At 34.8% G+C, this 21,484-nt stretch overlaps 1 protein-coding gene, 1 long non-coding RNA gene and 1 pseudogene across 2 annotated transcripts; all 3 read right to left on the bottom strand.

Moving 5' to 3' along the window:
- Window positions 1–1,197: 1,197 nt before the first annotated feature.
- On the bottom strand, window positions 1,198–2,817 carry LOC120133421 (beta-amyrin 28-monooxygenase-like). Its single transcript, XM_039150006.1, has 3 exons — window positions 1,869–2,817; window positions 1,583–1,770; window positions 1,198–1,502 (listed from the first exon to the last, which is right to left on the bottom strand). Exons 1-3 carry the CDS (start codon window positions 2,815–2,817, stop codon window positions 1,209–1,211), a joined length of 1,431 nt encoding a protein of 476 aa, XP_039005937.1. The 3' UTR covers window positions 1,198–1,208.
- Window positions 2,818–3,989: 1,172 nt separating this feature from the next.
- Window positions 3,990–21,464, bottom strand: LOC120133420 (annotated as a pseudogene).
- On the bottom strand, window positions 11,707–12,532 carry LOC120133462. Its single transcript, XR_005517102.1, has 2 exons — window positions 12,280–12,532; window positions 11,707–11,869 (listed from the first exon to the last, which is right to left on the bottom strand). It is a non-coding gene; the product is annotated as an uncharacterized LOC120133462 (long non-coding RNA).
- Window positions 21,465–21,484: the final 20 nt, after the last annotated feature.

The following is a 21,484-nucleotide window of genomic DNA, read 5'->3' as shown; positions in this document are numbered from 1 at the left end:
GATGAAAACGGTGCCTGGATCAAATAATATAAAGCATGGTTCAGTTGTCTGCAAGTAGAAAATGATTGGATAAAATTAACACTAAAAACGTTTTGCATATTTTATGGAATTACGAAGAGAATATTTTAACTATTGCATCAAGTGATCCGGTACTGTTCTAGCAAAGAGATGGGATTTATTGAAGTTCTTCGATATACATAGCTTATTAATATCACCTTTTAGTGTACCTTGGATTGGAATGTGTGAGAGTTTTCCTGCAGTGATATGAGAAGTTCCAATATCATAGCTATATATTTGCATGCATTATTGATTGCTTTTATCATTTCGCTGCCACGGGAGATCATGGGAGTCTTCAATAAGAACTGTATGATCAGCTATTCTGCTTATTGGAACATTTTTCCGATATGGGCTCTCGGGGAATATCGCTGCCGGGTGTTGAAGGCCCCCTTCCATGGTCGATATTATGGTCAGATAACTTATGTCTGTAACTTCTTCCAAAGCCATTTGACCATTCTTATAATATGAAGTTTCCATTAACAGTCTTATGGAGGCAATGCAGGATTTCAAAAACTAATGTAATAAAATATCCGAATTCAAACAGTTGTCTTATTTTCATAAAAAAAAAATTAAAATTGAATTTTTATCAAAACTAAAAGAATGCATTATTATACTAGATGTTAAAAAGGATTATTAAAGCAACCCAAACTGTTATCAAATAATTTAAACTTGTTTCGATAAAACATTTGACATTTTATTCTCAGTCATTTTTTTTGTAATCACCTTCAAAAATAAATATAATCATTAAACTAACTTATTGAATCAATTTAATAATTTTAAAATTTATAGTGTATATAAACATATTTACAGGCATATATATTTTATTATGAATTTAAAAATTGATTATATGTAAAAATTAATTTTTAAAATATTGATTAATTCAAGATATACCAATACAAGTACTAAAATAAAAACAATGCATTTACTAATACGATATTAATATTACAGCAAGGACAAGGTTTGGAAATGAAGGAAAATATAACTTTTTTTTTATTAATTAGAAATTAGCGATATCACAACGAATATAGTATCCATGAGGCTTATCCTTAAGCTTCAAGGATAAAGAAGGATAAAGCAAGGTGAATTGTTGTAGAGCTATGGATATAAAGCATTATAGCTATTATTGGGAAAAATAGTTGCAATGTGGAGGATTAATGAGGAAGGAGACGAATGGGGAGTCCTTTAGCTGGCATTGGCAATGGATCCACAATCATTTTCTCATTGGAAATAACCTTCTCCCACTTAAACCTTTTGATTACATTATGCATGAACACCAGTATTTCGAGACGAGCATACTCTTTGCCGGGACACATTCTCGGACCTCCTCCGAACGGAACGAACGTGTAAGGAGCTGGTCCCTTGTCTTCGAATCTTCCGGGGTCGAACTTCTCTGGCTCAGGGAAACACTCGGGGTTTGTGTGGGTAGAATTCACATTCCAATGCAACTAAATTCAATGACCAGTAGATTAGTTGTTTGTTGAGATTTAACCCCCCAAAAAAAAGGTAGAAAATAAATGAAGTAAACCTTCCAGCCTTTGGGAATGGAGAAACCAGCGAAAGTGAAGTCAGTGATGGCCTCTCTAAAAGCACCCTGAAGTGGCGGCGCCACCCTCATCACTTCACAGGCTACGTTCCATGAATATTTCATCTTCTGAAGGTCTTCCCAGTTTAGTAGTTCCCCTTCCTTTTTTGTTCTTGCAATCTCTATTTGTTCTGTCAGGCACCCGTTGAAAATGAAATATTTGCAAAAAAAAATCTCATGAGCTGACACTTTTATGAAGAAATGGAGAGAGGGTTTAGAAAAATCACACCTTTATAAACCTCATTGTAGATATTAGGAAGCTCAGCAAGATACTTGACGACGAAAGTAATGGCGGCACTGGCAGTATCGTGACCGCCGATCAACAAACCCAGTATCCTATCAGCAATGTTCAGTTCATTCAAATACTGCCCATTCTCATCGGTGGCAAGCAACATGTGAGACAAAATATCTTGATTTGGGGTTGCTTTTTTGTCCGCAAGATCAATTTTTCTCTCCTTGATGATCGCCATCAACTCCTTCCTGATCGTTTCCGCAGCATTGATAGCTCGACGGAAAGGCGTTCCGGGCAAGTTTATGGGGACGGAAATGATTCCGGCGGCCATAGCATTGAAAGGGTCAGCAAATTTAGCAACATGGTCTGGATCTTCTATGCTTAAAAACACTTTGCAAGCTACCCAAAAGGTGAATCTTTTTGCTAGCGGGAAAACTGTTATTTCTCTTTTGCCATCCCAACTGGATTCAAAGTGTCTTTGAGCAATCATATCCATCATCCCTATGTATCTTTGCAATGCGTCGGGTTTGAGGAAATTAGGCAGCATTTTCCTCATCTTTATCGATTCTTCTTTCGAACTCGTTTGCGTCGAAGAAGGGAAAATCTTGTTGACTGAATCCGGCCACCACGACTGGACAAGCTTGTTTTCGTTGGAGAATAAGAATTTGTTACCAGCAGCACCGCAAACGACAGCCATCGGTTCTCCGAATATCGAAGTTTTGAAGAGTTGGGAAGAGTATTTGGCCATTCTATCGTTTAAGAACTTCTCGGGATGACCCCTTCGACCTGTTAAGAGGTACTCGATGCTTTCACCGATCAACGGCAACCCCATCTTACCAGGTGGAAGGTTGGGATTCGAAGCATAATCAGATTTCTTGTAGTACACGAAGACTGCAAGGGACAATACTGGTAAGCAGATTGAAATGATGAGCAGGATGGGAACCATGTTTGTTGATTCAGTTTCTTTCAGATATTTGGTGATTAAACATGATGTAACACAGAGTATATATATATATAAGGCAAATCTCTGAAGAACAGGTTATAGGATCTTTTTGACGGACTAAAAATATATAATTTAAACAAGTTGGACATGGAAGAAATTATGAGCTTTATTCTTGTCTCTGTTGTTTTCCTTATGTTGGTGAAATGCAGTATATAGATTCATGAAACAACTAATTTATTTACGGAACAGACAGGGAAGGGAATAAACATTTATTTATTAATATAGTTTTGTCGAAGTGGAGTTTAAGAACTATTGATTAGATGAAAAGAGTTTGATTTATTGATTAGAACGCAATACGTTCATACATCATTTATTGGATACTTTTCATTGTTAGCATCGCACCAATTGTATTCATTGGATATATTTTTTTCCAATATTTTATTTTTTGTATTAATCTGAAGTAATTACAACGCATCACATCCTGATATCTGTAGTGCTCGAATTCGGGTCTTCAAAGACTAACAATAATTCTTTTACCACGGACACCACTTGACTTGCGATCCTATATTTTATTTAAATGCTTAGTTTGACCATGCACTATTTCTTTTCTCAATTTATTATGTTATATCATTTTATCTATTAGTTTACCCATAATTTTATAAATATAACACAGTTTTATCGGAAAGTTGTCATGCATATAAAATCATAAAAACTTAAAAATATTAAAAAATATAAAATCACTGAAAATTATAATTTTCTGATTTTTTTTATTTTTAATGATTCTATATTTCTTATTTTTTAAAAAATAAACTAACATAATTATAATTCTGGAAAAATATAAATTTTAAACATAAATAAAACTTTGGATCTTTTTTAAATTTGTGATATTTTAAATTATTAATAATAAAAACTAGTAAGTGATATAATTTAATTAAATTAAAATATTATGATTTACATGAAAGTAAACTAATTTCAGTGGAATAAACTGTAAATTGTTCTTATAAATTATATGATGATTAGAACTTGTAAGATAACAATAGCTTGTATCATGTACTACGTTGATAATCTGGCATTACAGATGAAGTATTCTCATTTTCCTGCGGTATAATGCGGCACCGGTCAGTGGGTTGTGACATAATTCTATCCTACAACTAACATATACGGGAGCTAGTCATTTATCTCCTTTGAAAGTTAAGGAACTTGATGCCATAGGCAAAGACGAACAAAAATAGCAGACACCAACCGATGTGTGCAACCGCAACTACAGGTAGGAACTGATACTCGAACCCCAAATTTTCCTTCATGTATATCTTGACCGGAACATCTTGTTTTTTTGCTCTGTCGATGGTTAATATAATGAATGGAAACAGTCTTTGCTCTGTTGATAAATTAAAAAGAAACACATTACTTACATTTTTTGTCCTTTGAAGATAAGGCTGAACATGATGCCTACGACAATTGTTAAGAAGAACCTGATGGCATTCTACGGAGGGTTCCTCATGTAAGACCAGTGTTGTTTCAGGAAACAAACATTGCACTGAGAAAGGAATGGTAAATAATATTTGGTTGGGAAGTGGAGATCCTGGGAGCCTGGATCTGGAGTACTTATCTCTTTAATAAGTTCTTGATTCCTCCTGCGAGTTTTTCAAACATAAAGAGGAGGTTAAATCGAACCATTAGTACTCCTTAAACCACTCCAGATAAAATTAAATTCGCCTTAATTTTGCCGTTGTATTGGAACATACTGATAAAGTGAGGATTTAGCATAAATTTCTGCAAAGTCCACATTCAGCTGACTTTCAACTGCTGGAGAGCTTATTTCAAGCATCCATGTTGCTGGATTTCATCCTTCCTTGATCTTTGGAACACCAGGTATAGCCTACAATGCAATTAGATCACACGTTTTAACAGTCTAATAAGAATTTTCTCACATTGTTGGTTTATAAAAAGAATTCTCACCTAAAAAATACTCTCCAAGATGGAGACAATTGCGACCAAGAGGTCCGGCATAGATGATTTGCCCTCCTCTTTTCATCAGCAGTAACTGAACAAATAAAATAGTAAGTTGAAAATGAGTAATACAAAACGTAATGATGAAGAGGGAAACATAGGCAGCAAATTCTGAGACAGGAATCTACCAAATTGAAAGTCTGTATACCTCATCAAAAGACTCAAAAATGTCTATGCTAGTTGGTGATGTAAAGTCAACAATGGTGGGATGGGGCACCGCCTATGCACGTTTTTAATAATTCGGTGCCCCAATTTTTTTATTAAAAATAAAAATGGAGAAATTTAGTCTCTATATACTTTAGGGTATTTACAAGATTAGTCATTAAGCTTCAACTATAAATATCCTAGCTCATTTATCTTTAAAATCATCCCAAATTATTTTTTTCTCCCAATACTAGAGAGATTTCTTGTGAGTAGTGAGTGTTTTGTAAACACCTGGAAATTTTCTCTCTTTAGTAAAAGATCTGCAGCAGTCTGGAGACGTATGCATAATTGGCTGAACTCCGTTATCGATTTCGGATATTATTTTTCCGCTTTTATTTCGTATTCTCACTAATCTGGTTATAGATAAATTACTCGTTTATTTTCCAACAACTGGTATCAGAGCTTTTTGTTGTGAATTTTGTCAATTTTTTTGCGAGGTTACTATTCATTACTATTCACGTAAAGAGTGAAGTTCGTGAATAGTAAAAAATTTGTCGGCGATACGAATTTATCGACGGATGTGTTCTAATACACGGTGGTTCGCAAGAATTATCAGAAACGATCCAAAAGAAGCCATATTCGAGTGGGAGCGATGGCTGCAGACGAAGGGAATGTGAAAATTGAGAAGTTCGATGGTGCGAACTTTGGCTTTTGAAAGATGCAGATTGAAGATTTTCTATACCAGAAAAATATATATCAACCTCTCTCAAGAAAGCAACCAGAGGGCATGAAGAATGAAGACTGTGCTCTTCTCGACAGACAAGCCCTCGGAGTTATCCAACTGACGCTATCCCGCAATGTTGCTTTCAACATAGCAAAGGAAAAGACCACAGCGGGTCTTATGGTGGCTCTCTCCAGTATGTATGAGAAGCCATCGGCCTCAAACAAAGTTCACTTGATGAGGCGATTATTCAATTTGCGGATGGCAGAAGGGGCATCAGTGGCTCAATACCTAAATGAACTCAACACAATCACAACCTAGTTGAGTTCCGTGGAAATTGAATTCGATGATGAAGTTCGAGCTTTAATTCTCTTATCATCTCTACCAGACAGCTGGAATGCTACTGTTACAACAGTCAGCAGCTCGTCGAAAAAATCAAATTAAAATTCGACGATGTTCGGGATCTGGTATTGAGTGAAGAAATTCGATGGAGAGAATCGGGTAAAGCATCAACCTCCTCATCCTTGCACACGGAGTCTAGAGGGAGAACTTCATAAAGAAATTCAAATCGTGGCAGATCGAAATCCAGAACGGTAAAGAAAGATTTTACCTGTTATAATTGTGGCAAGAAGGGTCACTTTAAAAGAGATTGGCGAGCATTGAAGAAAGATATCGGAGCACAGAAATCTGCCAACATGACAGAGGAGACATGTGATGCCATTATTCTAAGCGTCAACAGTCTAATTGAATCATGGATCTTGGATTCAGGGGCATCTTTCCACTCCACCCCATGCCAAGAAATCATGGAGAACTATGTTAGTGGTGATTTTGGGAAGGTTCATCTAGCTGATGATGAAATCTTGAAGATCGTCGGAAAAGAAGACATCCAATTAAAGTTGTCAAACCAGACCACCTGGAAACTGACAGGAGTGAGACATACTCACGGTCTCAAAAGAAATTTAATTTCTGTAGGACAACTTGATGGAGAAGGATATAGTATAACATTTTCAGGTTGTGAATGGAAGATTACCAAAGAAGCACTCGTCATTGCTCGTGGTAAGAAGACTGATACTCTCTATGTAACCTCAAATTTAGAGAATATCATTACAGTAGCAGATGCTGATAGAAAATCAAACATATGGCACCAACGGCTTGACCATATGAGCGAGAAATGAATGAAGACACTTTTGTCAAAAGGGAAGCTGCCGGATCTAAAGAATGTAGATGCCAGACTATGCGAGGATTGCATCTTTGGCAAACAAAAGAAAGTCAGTTTTGCAAAGATTGACAAGACACCAAAGGCAGAAAAGTTAGAGTTGGTTCATACTGATGTGTGGGGACCATCTCCAGTTCTATATCTTACAGACTGACTATATTATGTTACCTTCATCGATGATTCTACAAAGAAGGTGTGGGTTTATTTTCTGAAGAAGAAATCAGAAGTCTTTGATACCTTCAGAAAATTTGATACCTTCAGAAAATGGAAGGCCATGGTGGAAAATGAGACTGGTTTGAAAGTCAAGCGGTTGAGGTCTGACAATGGGATCAAGATGGAGACAACAGTTCCCATGACACCGCAGCAGAATGACATAGCAGAACGCATGAACAGAACTCTGAATAAACGTGCCAAAAGCATGAGGATACATGTCGGATTGTCTAAATTTCTATGGGCTGAAGCTATCAACACTGCATCTTACCTGATCAACCGTGGGCCCTCAGTTCCTTTGGATGGTGGAATACCAGAGGAAGTTTGGAGCAGAAAAGAAATAAACCCCACACTTAAGAGTGTTTGGTTGTATTTCTTATGTACACATAGATTCTGCTGAAAGAAGTAAACTTGATGCCAAGTCCAATAAATGTGTCTTTGTTGGTTATGGTGGTGATGAGTTCGGTTACCGGTTTTGGGACTACGAAAATCGAAAGATCATCAGAAGCAGAGATGTCATTTTTCATGAAAATGTGATGTACAAAGATATGTCAACCATAGAATCAAGTAGCTCCAATACTGAAGCTGAAACAAAGGAATTTACTGAGTTTGAGGAGATTTCTGAAAATGATGTTCAGATCAGTCTTGAAGCAGTTCAAGAACAACCATGCACACCAGAACTGAGACGCTCATCCAGAATTCCTAAACCAACCCAGCGTTATTCACCTTCTTTGCACTACTTATTGCTGACTGACAATGGTGAACCAGAGTGTTATGATGAATCAATGCAGGTGGAGGATTCAGTCAAGTTGGAGTCTTTCATGAAAGATGAGATGGACTCGCTTATGTCAAATCAGACGTGAGAATTAGATGAATTACCACCAGGCAAGAAAGCGCTCCATAACAAGTGGATTTACAGGATCAAAGAAAAGCATGATGGGAGAAAATGCTACAAAGCAAGATTGGTTGTCAAAGGTTTTCAACAAAAAGAATATATTGACTACAATGAAATTTTCTCTCCAGTCGTAAAACTGTCTACAATCAGACTGGTGTTGAAAATTGTAGCTGCAGAGAATTTACATCTTGAGCAGTTAGATGTAAAGATAACTTTCCTTCATGGTGATTTGGAGGAAGAAATCTATATGAAGCAGTCAGAAGGCTTCATAGAGGCAGGCAAGAAAAACTTGGTATGCAGGTTGAAGAAGAGCTTGTATGGTTTAAAACAAGCTCCTAGACAGTGGTACAAGAAGTTCGATAGTTTCATGAGTAGCAGTGGTTTTACCAAATGCCAAGCAGATCATTGTTGCTACATTAAAAGGTTCGACAACAGCTTCATTATTTTATTATTGTACGTTGATGGCATGCTCGTTGCAGGCTCAGACATGCAAGAGATTATAAACTTGAAACAAAAATTGTCGAAGCAGTTTGCAATGAAAGATTTGGGCGCTGCAAAGCAGATTCTTGGGATGAGGATTAAGAGAGACACAAAGTCGAGGACTTTGATGTTATCACATGCTGAGTACATCAATAAAGTACTCTCCAGGTTCAACATGCAAGATGTTAAACCAGTAAGTACACCTTTAGGTGTTCATTTTATACTTTCCAAAGAACAGTCACCAAAGACGGAGGAAGAACGTGCACACATGGTGAAGGTGTCGTATGCCTCAGCAATTGGAAGTCTAATGTATGACATGGTTTGTACTAGACCAGATATTGCTCATGCAGTGGGAGCTGTTAGTAGGTACATGAATAATCAGGCAAGGTACACTGGGAAGTAGCCAAATGGATCCTCATATATCTGCATGGTACCACAAACAAAGCACTTTGTTTCAAAGGTGGAGATACAATACTGACAGACTATGTAGATGTTGACTTAGCCAGAAATGTTGACATCAGAATGAAAACTACATGGTATGTCTATACTCTAGGAGGTACTACAGTGAGTTGGGTTTCTCAACTACAGAAGATAGTTGCTCTCTCCACAACTGAAACAGAATATGTCGCTGTTACGGAAGCCAGCAAGGAGATGGTTTGGCTCCAAAGTTTCTTGGAAGAGTTAGGCAAGAAACAAGAAAACAATGTCTTGTATTGCGACAGTCAAAGTGCTATCCATCTAGCAAAGAATCCGTCTTTTCATTCCAGGATGAAGCACATACAATTACAGTATCATTTTATCCGGTCTCTTCTGGAATATGGGATTTTGAAACTTGAAAAGATTAGTGGAGCTCAAAATCCGGCAGACATGTTGACAAAGACGGTGACTACGGACAAACTGAAGTTGTGTTCAGCTTCAATTGGCATGTTAGAGTAACAAGACTAGAAATGTTGTTGCATTGATCGAAGAGTGAAGACAGATTAAAATCAGTCTTTAAGTGGGAGATTGTAAAGTTAACAATGGTGGGATGGGGGGCACCGCCTATGCACGTTTTCAACAATTCGGTGCCCCAATTTTTTATTAAAAATAAAAATGGGGAAAATGCATTTTAATCCCTGCACACTTTAGGGTATTTACAAGATTAGTCATTAAGCTTCAACTATAAATACCCTAGCTCATTTATTTTCAAAATCATCCATAATCATTTCTTTCTCCCAATACTAGAGAGTTTTTTTGTGATTAGTGAGTGTTTTGTAAACACCTGTAAATTTTCTCTCTTTAGTAAAAAATCTGCAGCAGTCCGGAAACGTAGGCATAATTGGATGAACTCTGTTATCAATTTCGTGTATTATTTTTTCACTTTTATTTCGTATTCTCACTTATCTGGTTATAGGAAAATTACTCGTTTATTTCCCAACAGGTGAATCGATCACAAAACAGTTCTCCTTGTATCAACTGTGTTTCTCACGGTCCTCATTACAATTGCAGCAGCCTGGGTATCAAGTCTGGAAGTTGGTTCATCCATGAAGATGATAGAAGGATTAGCAACCAATTCAACCACTATTGTCAACCTCTTTCTTTGTTCTATCAAAATACCATCTACTCCTGGAAGGCCAACTAAAGCATTCCTTAATGTCGAGAGTTCAACCAACTCCATAACCTCTTCAATGAACATTTGTGCATAGTCCAGAGAATCAAATTTAAACCTTTCTAGGTAATTACAACAGAAAAAGAGGTTATTTTATAACAAATAATTTAACCTTTCTTGTCTTGGTGTCAACTTTCGTAGAAAGACGAAGCCAGGCTAAGTACAGAAGAGATTCGTAGACCGTGACAAGAGGCGAGTGGATATTGTTTTGTTCACAGTAGCCACTGACACGAGTAAATGTAGCTTGATTATTTAGATATCCGGAGATGTTTATATTTCCCTCAGTGTATCCCCCTGTTTTTCTTCCTGATGATACATCCATTAGGGTTGTCTTCCGGGCACCAGTGACACCTACCAATGTTGTCAATATCCCAGTTCTACAAGCGCCACTAACATCTTGTAGCAACAAAAGACGATCCTCCTCAACACCTTGACTCTTCATTTCCTAGAAAAAGAAAAACAACATTTCACCTTAACTGTTTGGCTCATGAAATTGATATCATACAATAACATGTGAATTGTTGAGGAAACAGTAACTTACAGCAGGCATATCTGCAGAGTAGCTGACGTGGTTGAATACAAGTGAAAGGGGTTTGAAAGACAACACCATTCCGCTTCTACTTGGTTGGTCTGCAATGTATGTGGTATCCAAAGAATTTCTCACTGGCCAATCAATTCCTACAATCATTCACAAAAGTTAAGGCAAAGCATCATCTAGGAAGAATTGTTTTCTACATTGAGTTTTGAAGTAACCTTTTGTGTTTTTTTCTAGAGGATGACTCTTTCTTGTTCGCATTTTTATCTTCATCAACAACGATTGCTTTCGAATCATGCAGAGCTGAAAATTGAATCACAAAGGAATCACTTGTCAAAATCGAAAATTCATGCAGATGAACAAAATTCTGAGTCCATAAGAAAGCAACCCAGATTCGGCATTCAATTCATACAAAAACTGTTTGAAGTACTGAGTAAAAATGAAACTACTAATGTAACTTACGGTTCAAGTAAGTCAATGCTACAATGAATAAAACGTTGAAGAGAACAGAAAATCCAAACAGTGCAACAACACATATCCAGAACCAATGATCTTCTGTAAAGAAGCTACGCTTTAGAAGAAGTTTTCCTACTATAGTTGCATGAAATTTGGTGTCATTGGTTTTCTGCATATATCACATTTAGTAATTGTCCGGGTCAAAAAAATATTATTAAAATATTATTATTCTTATTATTATTATTATTATTATTATTTACTTGTGTTACACTATTTTGCAGGCATTCAAGCCCAAGTTGGCCCAATACAGTTATCCCAGTGACCAACACATCAACTCAACCTAGACCCACTGGAACCCAAATAGAGCTTGACCCGATTGAAGAACCTTTCGAAGCTCCATCGACACTATTCACAGAGTCTCGTAAATCAGAGTTTGATAAAGCTGAGATCGAATATGATTCTGATGGAATTCATATAATCAAGCTAGATATCAATGATTTGGAAGAGAACAATCTTATGTTTGAAGGTGGCATTGTCTCAAATGCTTTAATTGCCTTGAATTCAAAAGCAGCTTTGACCACAGCTCTTAAACTGAAGCAAAATAGGCGGTTAAGGACAGAGCACATGGTGTATGAACTTCCACGTAATCACGTACCGCTTCAAGGGCTAGAACAAATAGAATCCGAACACGATTGCCAATATCATATTGCCATATGGAGATCACGTCCATCAACATCCATCTGCAAATCAGTGATCCAAAGTCAAAAAGAGGATATTATTATACCTAAACCCATCAACATTTCACCAAACAGCAAAGAAAAAATGCAAGAGGACAAGGATTCAGTGAAGAAGAAAAGAAATAAATTGAGGGGTAACAGGGGGAGGAGGGGAGGAACAAAAAAAATAGATTGAAACAGAGAGATTGGAGGAAAAAAAGAGCAATAAAAGAAAAAAAATTCGAAAGAAAAAAAACACGGGGAAAATCCATTCGAACAGAAAAAATCAGAGAAAAAGATTTGAGTGAGCAAACAAGGGTATCTTGTAAACCATTCGAAAATTATCAATAAAAATCCAAAATTTCAGAATAAAAAAAACATAGAGGCAATTTCACACAGAGATTCGAACAAAAAAACTAAAAAAAGAAGTTTACCTTATTTTTGGAAGCCCTCGCCGGAGAAGAAGAACCCCATCACGAAGGTAATTTTTTTCCCGTTTTTAAAGTTGTAGTTTCGAGTTTCAAAGGAAAGGGGTCGGTTTTGGGATTTTTGAAGGTTTGAAAAATAAAAAATGAAGAAGAATGAGAGTTTAGAAGAGAGATACGGCTGAGAGTAGTGTGAATGGGTAAAAGGGTTAGAAAAGATAAACCCTATTTTAATCAATTTACAAAACGGTGTAGTTTCAAAACATAAAAAATATAAAAAAATAAAAATCAGAAAAAAGGTATTGACGTGCCCAGTGTTATAAAAAAAAGGGTTATATAAACCCCTGGTCCTTGTAATTGTAGATCCTTTATTCTGACTGCAGTATGAATTTGTTTTCTATTATGGGTGTATTGTTTTCTTGTTTTGCATTTGGTCCCTCTTTTCCTATGTTTCTTCTTTAAGGATATTTCGAATTTTTTGCACTTAGCTGTTACATTTTTTATTTTAATACTAAATGTCATTTATGGTTTATTTGCATTTTTAGTACCTTCGCTGTTAATATTTCTGATTAATACCCTGATTGTTGTAAGGGTTGTTGTTTTTTAAGTTGCTATTAATATGATTATGATCCTTTAAATTATCAAGTTTGCTTAATTTCATATGTTTGAATTTTAGTTTGCAATGATTCCATTTTTTTTATTATTTATTTGTTTTAGTCCTTTACATATTTGTACGCATATGTATGTGTATATTATATTATAGTTTTACCTGTTTTGCATATGCTATATTATACACACGTGTTTGCCATATATATTTATTAAACATTTTTGTATCCTTTCATATATAATGAGCATACATACGCATATAAATTAAAACCATCAACCATACTTACACGCATGATGACGCAACTTTATATATTTATGCATATTAAGGTTTATTATATATATATATATATATATATATATATATATATATATATATATATATATATATATATATATATATATATATATATAATAAAAAAATTAATCGTATTTGCACTAAATCTATTTTCATATAAGTATACATATATTTTTATATATATATAAAATTTTCAATTTATTTTTCATCATTATTTTTTACTCTATTTATTAATATTTTTTACTCGAATAATTTCAAGAATACTGATTTATAGAACGGACATGGAAAGTATCATTTGTGCAAAGGGGTACAATCCGATACGATGTTCGAACAAAATGAGATTTGAAACAAATATAGTTTGTTTTATTAATTAAATCTTTTATGATTTAAGGCATTTGTATGTAGCAATTTATTTTGTTTGTAAATTGTCGATAATTTATATTCTCTTTGCGTTTTTTTAAAAATTTAATGAGGATGAATATTTCTTTATGAATAAGAAACAGATGAAATAACTTTCCCGATAAAGGATTGTTAATGTCGAGATTTCTTTTCAAATTAAAGAATTTTTTATAAATTAATTAATTAATTTGAAGCAAATTAATTAATATTTAATAAATGGATCATATCTTAACTTTATATTCGATTCATATTTTTTACCATTTACGACGATATGTAAACGACACAGTACTAATTTTGGGCGCTGTGGGGGTGTTAATCCTTCCTCACGCGTAATCGACTCCCGAACCCTTTAAAATGAACTTCTGGTAAGTCTTTTAAAAAATAATTTTTCTTAAAATTGTTTTTTAAAAAAGACGTTTTTAGGTGTTCGACCTACCTAATCCAAAGGTTGATGGCGACTCTTTTCAATTTTATCCAAATTAATTCCAAATCACTGAATTTTCTAAAATTAAAAGTCGTAACTGTATTTTAAAAACAATAAATAATTGTTCAACCTGAAAAACGGTTATGACAGTAATACAATAAGGTCAAGAAAATGCAGGTGCCTAACCAGTGTTTATACATGGATAATTGGATATGCATCCATGCTATAATATATATATATATATATGAATATGAAGAAATCTTATTGTATTCCATCTCTCATCAAGAAATTCATTCACGGCAATGGCATTTTGCCCATACATCATTGGTGACAAATAGTAGCCCCACGTCATCCATGGATCAATGTCATCTGTCGTTAGAAAAAGGGTTACCAATGTTGAACTTAAGCAGAAACTTATATATAAAAACAAGTGAATATTAAATATATACATCAAAAGGATATATTGAAACAATTATATACATATGATAGAAATTAATTTTTGACATTAGTAATATCGTATTGCTATGCTTTGCTTACTGCTTGGTTTGACTGCAAAACTTTTAAGGCAAATAGAGATGAATTACTTACCTTTGGCAACAATGAAACCTCCAAGCACGAAAATTATTAGCATGGTGAAGGTACCCAAAGTGTTGGCGATGACTAGTGTTCTTCCTACTGCAGCAATGAACCTATAGAGGGATAGAGCCATCTGATGAATGCTTATGAATGCCAGGAACTGTCTGAAAAACCTGAATATATAGAGGAAAAGAGTTATTAGATAAAAGAAACTAATGTCCATGATTCTCAAGAAACTACTAATTTTGTAGAATGTGAGAACGATGATTGTTAAAAATGTGGACACCTGCCAGCAGCTGCAGCAAATCCAATGGTGTAGTATGTGATGCAGATCCAGATTCCAGAAATGAAAATGGGATCTTGGTGATCCAAATAGGAAGGATAAAAGCCCATGGAAGGTAGAACAAGAAGTCCCTTTGTTCATAGAAAACAGGAAGCCTGGAAATTGTCATTGCAAGTTCTTGCGTACCATTAAACGTCACATTGATTAGACTGTAAAACAAAGCTCCTAAAAATTTCGATCCGCCTTGCAAATCGCCTGCGTGCATTTCTTTTCTAAAAAACACGGTCATGGCAATTGTTGACGTGATCGTAATTTGGATGATCCTGAATATGTACATGAATGAGTTACGTTTAATTAGCAACCACTTGCAAAGCATGCCCTGAACAATTTCCAGTTTGAAATGCCATACTTTTCTGTAACTAATGCATGATGGTGTGCTACTGATCTTTCATAAGGAACCCTAAGATCTGATTCGAGCTGTTGCGCAATGTGGAATGAGTTGAAGCCCTGCACAAAGTCGGAAACCGTAACATACTATAAGGCTGGTCTTTTCTGAACCAATATTGTTCTTGATCCTTCTTGGAAGTTACTTCTTGCAAAAAGTCTGCAATTCCTTTTCTTTCAGGGCATTTGAAACCCATGTATTCAAAGAACTCAAGGACACATTCAGTGGGACCTTGGTAGACTATTTGACCCTCTGAAAGTAGGATAATGTGGTCGAACAGATCATGTCTCCGGTGCTGGTTGTAGAAGTGAAATGACCATGGTTACATCCATGATATGAACCATTTGTCTCATGAATTTGCAAATCTGATATGTAGTACAACGGTCCAGCCCCGTCGATATTTCATCCATAAAGAAGGCCTTCGCGGGACCAACCAACATCTCTCCTGCAGTTCAGGCAAACAAAAACTATTAGACTGGCAATATCTAATTTGAGAATACCTAGGCTACGAATCTAACATTACAAGTATACTTGATATCGAGTACAATTTTGACATGCTGGTAGAGTGAATGGTAACTTTTTTTATAAGTGTATCGAGAAGCTCAGCTTGTGGTAGAAGCATACCCGTAGTCAAACGCTTCTTTTCACTACCAGAAATACCTCTACGCGTTTCGTTTCCGACCAGAGTATCCGAACACATTTCTAATCCAAGTATCAGTTTGAAAATTTCATAAAACGGGTAAATATGCTTGGATTGGCGTTTAATGGACAAATAAAAGAAATATGTGAAAACCAAACCTTAAGAACATAATCTGAAACCAAGCTAGTTTGTTGCCCTGCCATATCTGTTGCTTTCATGAACACGTCATTTTCAGGATCCGGCTTGATCAATTTAGGTAATTTAAACTCTTTCTCGATTATTTTGGTGTTTACTTTTAAAATAAAAAATGATTTGAGTATTTGCCACCAATATTTGATTAGGGTGTGATTGGACACCCAAAAAACCGTCATTTTAATAAAAATTTAATTTTAATTTTAATTTTATTAAAGCAACGTTTTTAGGTCTACTTTCCAAAAAAATTAAGTTTGAGAGTTGATTACGCACATAGAAGTGTTAACGCCCCCATAAAGCCCTAAATTAGTACCTAGTCAATTAATTAGTTGTATTTGCAATGAAACTTACAAGTTCGAATTTAATTTAAGATCCCTTTAAATGAAATTCCTTGAATTTTAGGACGAAAAACTGTGATATTTAATTATTTCTTATCGAGAATCGAGAAGAAACGACCTCTCATGCCTTAAAGTAGTCAGTTCTTAATCCAATTGAAATAAAAGAAATATTACTATTCCATTCAAAAATTCATTATTAATTCAAATTTCGAATGCATGAATAATGATAAAATAAATCAAAATAAATTAACAATTACCAATCATTTTAGAAAGAAGAAGGATGATCGATTATTTAAAGACATCGAGATATGACCTTTTATAAGTTCTAACGATATTTTTTCAATGAATTTAAATAGACGGACATTTCTTTTTTCTCTCGTGCCCAAATTTTAGGTGTGATAAATTTTCATGGTTTTCACTTAATAGGATACACTTTCATTTTAAAATTATTGAAAGTAATTTTCTTATACCTTAAGACATTCATTTCATAACAACCCTAAAATGAAAAAGTATTACCCTTAATTCAATTATTTAAATCAAATCGAGTTATGCTAATGAAGGTATTGCACATGTTAATTTTGAAAAGATAAATAATACCTAAACCTATATGTATGAACAAACATACTTATATAAACACATAAAATTAAATTAAATAACATATTATTTTGTTTAGATTGGATTAAATGAGATTTAGAGGGCGTATATAAACATAGTATATTTAAGACCAATTAATTTCGTAATATGCTGCATCATACTTAACACACACCAAATATAACCAAGATGAATCGCATATACATGTATCAGTGCACACATGAAATCTTCTAAATACAACATAAAATACATTTACCCTACATATATATTTACATGTTTATTATCATAAAAGAAAAGAAAGAAAACATGTCATATGGCATAATAGGAACCATAATATATAATATAAATATATATATTAAACACGTGCTAGGTTTAGACAATCGAACAAGTAACACGCACAGCAGGTAACACATCAATAGCTTAGGAAATAAAACATAGCATAAATAAGCAGATATATACACGAAGGGACATCACATAGTGACCAAAATAAAAGGGACGTAAATCTAAGGTCAAAACCATAAGCTAGGCAAACGTCAGGTCATGAAGCATAAAAAATTATATTTCAGGCACTAAAATCGAAATAAACCCATAAACATGCGTGAGATTAAAATAAATTTTTTTTGAAAATGTCATGTCAAATTTACAAATAAGTAAAAACTTAAAATAACTAAGAATGGGGACTAAAATTAAATATCGAAAAGCATTGTGATAAAATCAAAAACTTCGATATGTGGACTAAAATGCATTGAAACAAAGATGGAGGATCCCTTACATAAATAACCCATACGCAAACGGGTGACCCAATCCCAACCCACAAACGAAACGGTGGTTTTTAGGGTACGTTTGGTTCACGGAATGTAAGATTACCAGTGAGAATAAAAGATTACCAGGGAATAGGATTACTGGGAATGTTATATTTTGTGTTTGGTTGGTTTAGCAGGAATGTAAGATTACCGTGTTTAATTAAAGGAATAAAAGATTATTGGAATGTATATTTGACCAAATTGTCCTTATTATATATTTGTATAATATTACAAATTGTAAAATATTTATATATTTTCTTTAAAAAATTAAATTCATAATATTTATATACATTTTTTACAAAATTAAAAATATAAAAAAGGTTTAATGAAAGGGTAAATTTTTTTAACCCTTGAACTTTATATAAAATTTTAATTATAGACTTTTTTTGTAAATCTAAAATAATTTAAGCATAAATTTGTAATTTAACATTCGTAAAATTTTTATTATTTAATGATAGAAGAAGTATATTTTTGAAAAAAAATAAAAATTTAAGGGCATTTTAGTCCAAAACGCCGGTAATGTTACAATACCTAAGTGAAGGGAGGTAATGACATTCCCGATAATATACCCAAAAAAATATACTATTGGTAATAAAACATTACCGGGAATGAGATTCCTAACCAACCAAACATGGGAATGTGGGATTCTCATCCCACGGGAATCCCACAATCCTTGAACCAAACACCCTCTTAGGGTTTAACCCACTCTCCAAATTTAACCCTAAAAAACCCTAAGCACCTGTCATCCTATCATTAACCCAAACTCTTTCCCCCCCACCCCACGCCGTTCTCTTTCTTCACTTTTTTTCCTTTGAATCCACGACCACATGGCCGCCGACGCTTAGGGGCTCCGACGAGGGGCTAAGTGCTCTCCTAACACTCCTCCTATTAGACCTAAACCCCAAAACCACCTAGGTCCCGACGAGATAGCCCTTTAAACCCCCAAAATACACTCAAAAGAAGGGTTACCTTCAACTTAGCGGCATTTTGACTCCAGGGGATGGCAGCGGTCCTTTTCCGACGGGGAAGGTGAGGCTTTTGCATTTTATTTTTTTGTGTTTCTTGGGTACTCGGCTCACTCATAAAAGAAACCCCTCTCGTTTTTTGTAGGACTTTTTTTGTTGCTCTTGCTGAGGCGAGAAAATAAGGATCTTTTTTTTTTGTGTCTGCTGACGATGAAAAATGATCTCTTTTTTTTTTTGTTCTCTGTTGGTTGCTATATAGTTCTCCCCTCTTTTTTGCTCTTTTTTCTGATTTTTGTTTTGTTTTTGCTTGCATGTGAGGGAGACAAAGGGAAAGGTATCTCTTTTCCCGTTGATATGGTCACGTGAATGATCTAAGGGCTCCGAGGAGCCCGTTAGTCGTTTTGGAGTTTTGCATCGTGGAGGCTCTGCCCCCCTGTCACTGCCATGGCAGAGGGAATGTGGTAGGGGGACATACGTTGCTGCTGCAAGCGTTGGCGCGTGACTGCTGGAGCAACGTGCGTGTGTCTCACACATGGGATCCGGACGGTTGGCATTTCTCGGCTGGGATTTGAGCCGTTGGATCATTGATTGGATCCAACAGTTAACATCAAATCTTGAGCGACCATCTAAGCTGTTGGATCCTTCTCCCATCCGAGGGTTAGAATCTGGCGGCTCTGGGGCTCGATGGGAGCTAGGGTTTTTTCAAACCCTAGCAGTTTGGGCCATGATACTTGGGCATTTTGTTTTGGGCTTGTAAAAGCATATTTAATACAAATTAGCATTTATTTAATGTTCATTCTTCACATATATATGTGTAATATATGGCTGTCCCTTTTTCCCATATATATGGGGTAAGGGGGAGGTAAGATAGTAGGCTACCCCCAACATCAGGTTGAGAGCAGCTTCCGTAAGAGACCTCCAAATTATGAAATGCCCTCCGTGGGACTCGATCCCACGACCTCAAGGTTAAGAATCTTGTACATATATAATAAAGAACACACGCCCACAACCATATTAACCCATGTACATATATAATATATTATACGCTTATCATGTGGAACACACGCACACAACCATAAATATATACAATATAATATATGCACTCCTATATATATACATATATATATGTCCTAATATAACCGTATAAATAAATTATATATATACACAAACACACGCATAACTAAATATAGTAACTAATAATTAGCCTATATAAGTAATATAATATAACATATAAATATAACTAATAATAATATATAATCCTAACTAATAAGTAACATATATATATATATATATATATATATATATATATATATATATATATATATATATATATATATATATATATATAAACATGTATATATTAACACATAACTAATGATAATAATAATATAATATATATACCTATGACATGCACACTATATATATAATTAAATAATTAACCTAACAATCTCTTATATTTAAGCTAATTTATAGTATATATATATATATATAGATAAACACAAATAAAATTTGGATGAAACCCTGAACAAAATGAGTATTTACAGAGATCCTCCTTCAATATTTCACATATAATGCCACGCTGAGACACCGTCCCGAGAAATCCAATGTTTCCCTCACTGTCATTTCATCATGTTGGACGTGATGGTGATTGATGTAAGCACATGTTCTTTGAGGAATAACTCGCTCATTTCATAACCACAATATGTGATTCTCCCACTAGACTTCCCCAATGCCAAGGAAAAATATTTCAGATAAAGATTGTTAGCTAGTGCTATCGATACCTGAAGGGGGAAAAAGAAGAATTGTTCTGAAACTCACCCTTAGATCACGATCAAGCTTTCCTGCAAGTGTTTGTAACAACTTTGTTTTCCCTGACCCTGGAGGACCCAGGACTAGGGTCATCCTATTAATTTCCATACAAACTAATTGATAAATAACAGGCTAGTGATTTCATCCTTCAAATTATCTTTCATTAGCAAAGGAGTACAACTTAACATTTTTGCGTGGAAAATTCACGGATACTTTTTCATGGAATAGAATTTCATCTCTTGAAGGCATTCTGAATAGTGCTGGCTTGTCGCAATTTCTCAATGATTACACTCCACTAGTATAAAAATATTGAGGACTTTCCATGGAATTTTACCTTGTTGGTTTGATAATTCCACTAACATCTTGGAGTATCTCAATCTTTCTCTTCTTCGATGGTAGAAGCCGGACCGATCCGAGAATACTCTGCGGTCCATGAAACATGAAAAACACGTCACCCGTTAAAAAGAATAGTTACCAGAGATTGAATAATGGAGAAAAACAGAGAATGGGTACCTCTATAATGTTCATAAGTAGCATTAAGCAGCGTAGGAAGGGCTCTGCTTCCTACATAAACGTCTCCTTCAACTGATAAATGCTCAAATCTAACTTCAATTTTTGGAATTTCAATCCCAACTCTTCATCAATCCGTAAAACACATCAGATATCCAATAAGAAATCATTTTTGTTTAATTTGTAGACTAAATATGTTGAACTTTATAATTAAAGGGTTTTTTACGAACACCAACTTGAATCAAGTTATGAACTATGAGGTTTATTTATTTACGGTAAACTACAAAACTAAAATTACATGAACTTTAAATTTCTCATGACAAATTACATGATAAATT

The sequence above is a fragment of the Hibiscus syriacus genome, unplaced genomic scaffold, assembly GCF_006381635.1.
Source record: "Hibiscus syriacus cultivar Baekdansim isolate YM2019G1 unplaced genomic scaffold, ASM638163v2 tig00110580_pilon, whole genome shotgun sequence".
Lineage (NCBI taxonomy): Eukaryota > Viridiplantae > Streptophyta > Magnoliopsida > Malvales > Malvaceae > Hibiscus > Hibiscus syriacus.
The sequence above is the reverse complement of the archived record's forward strand: the minus strand, read 5'-3'. Positions and strand labels throughout refer to the sequence as shown.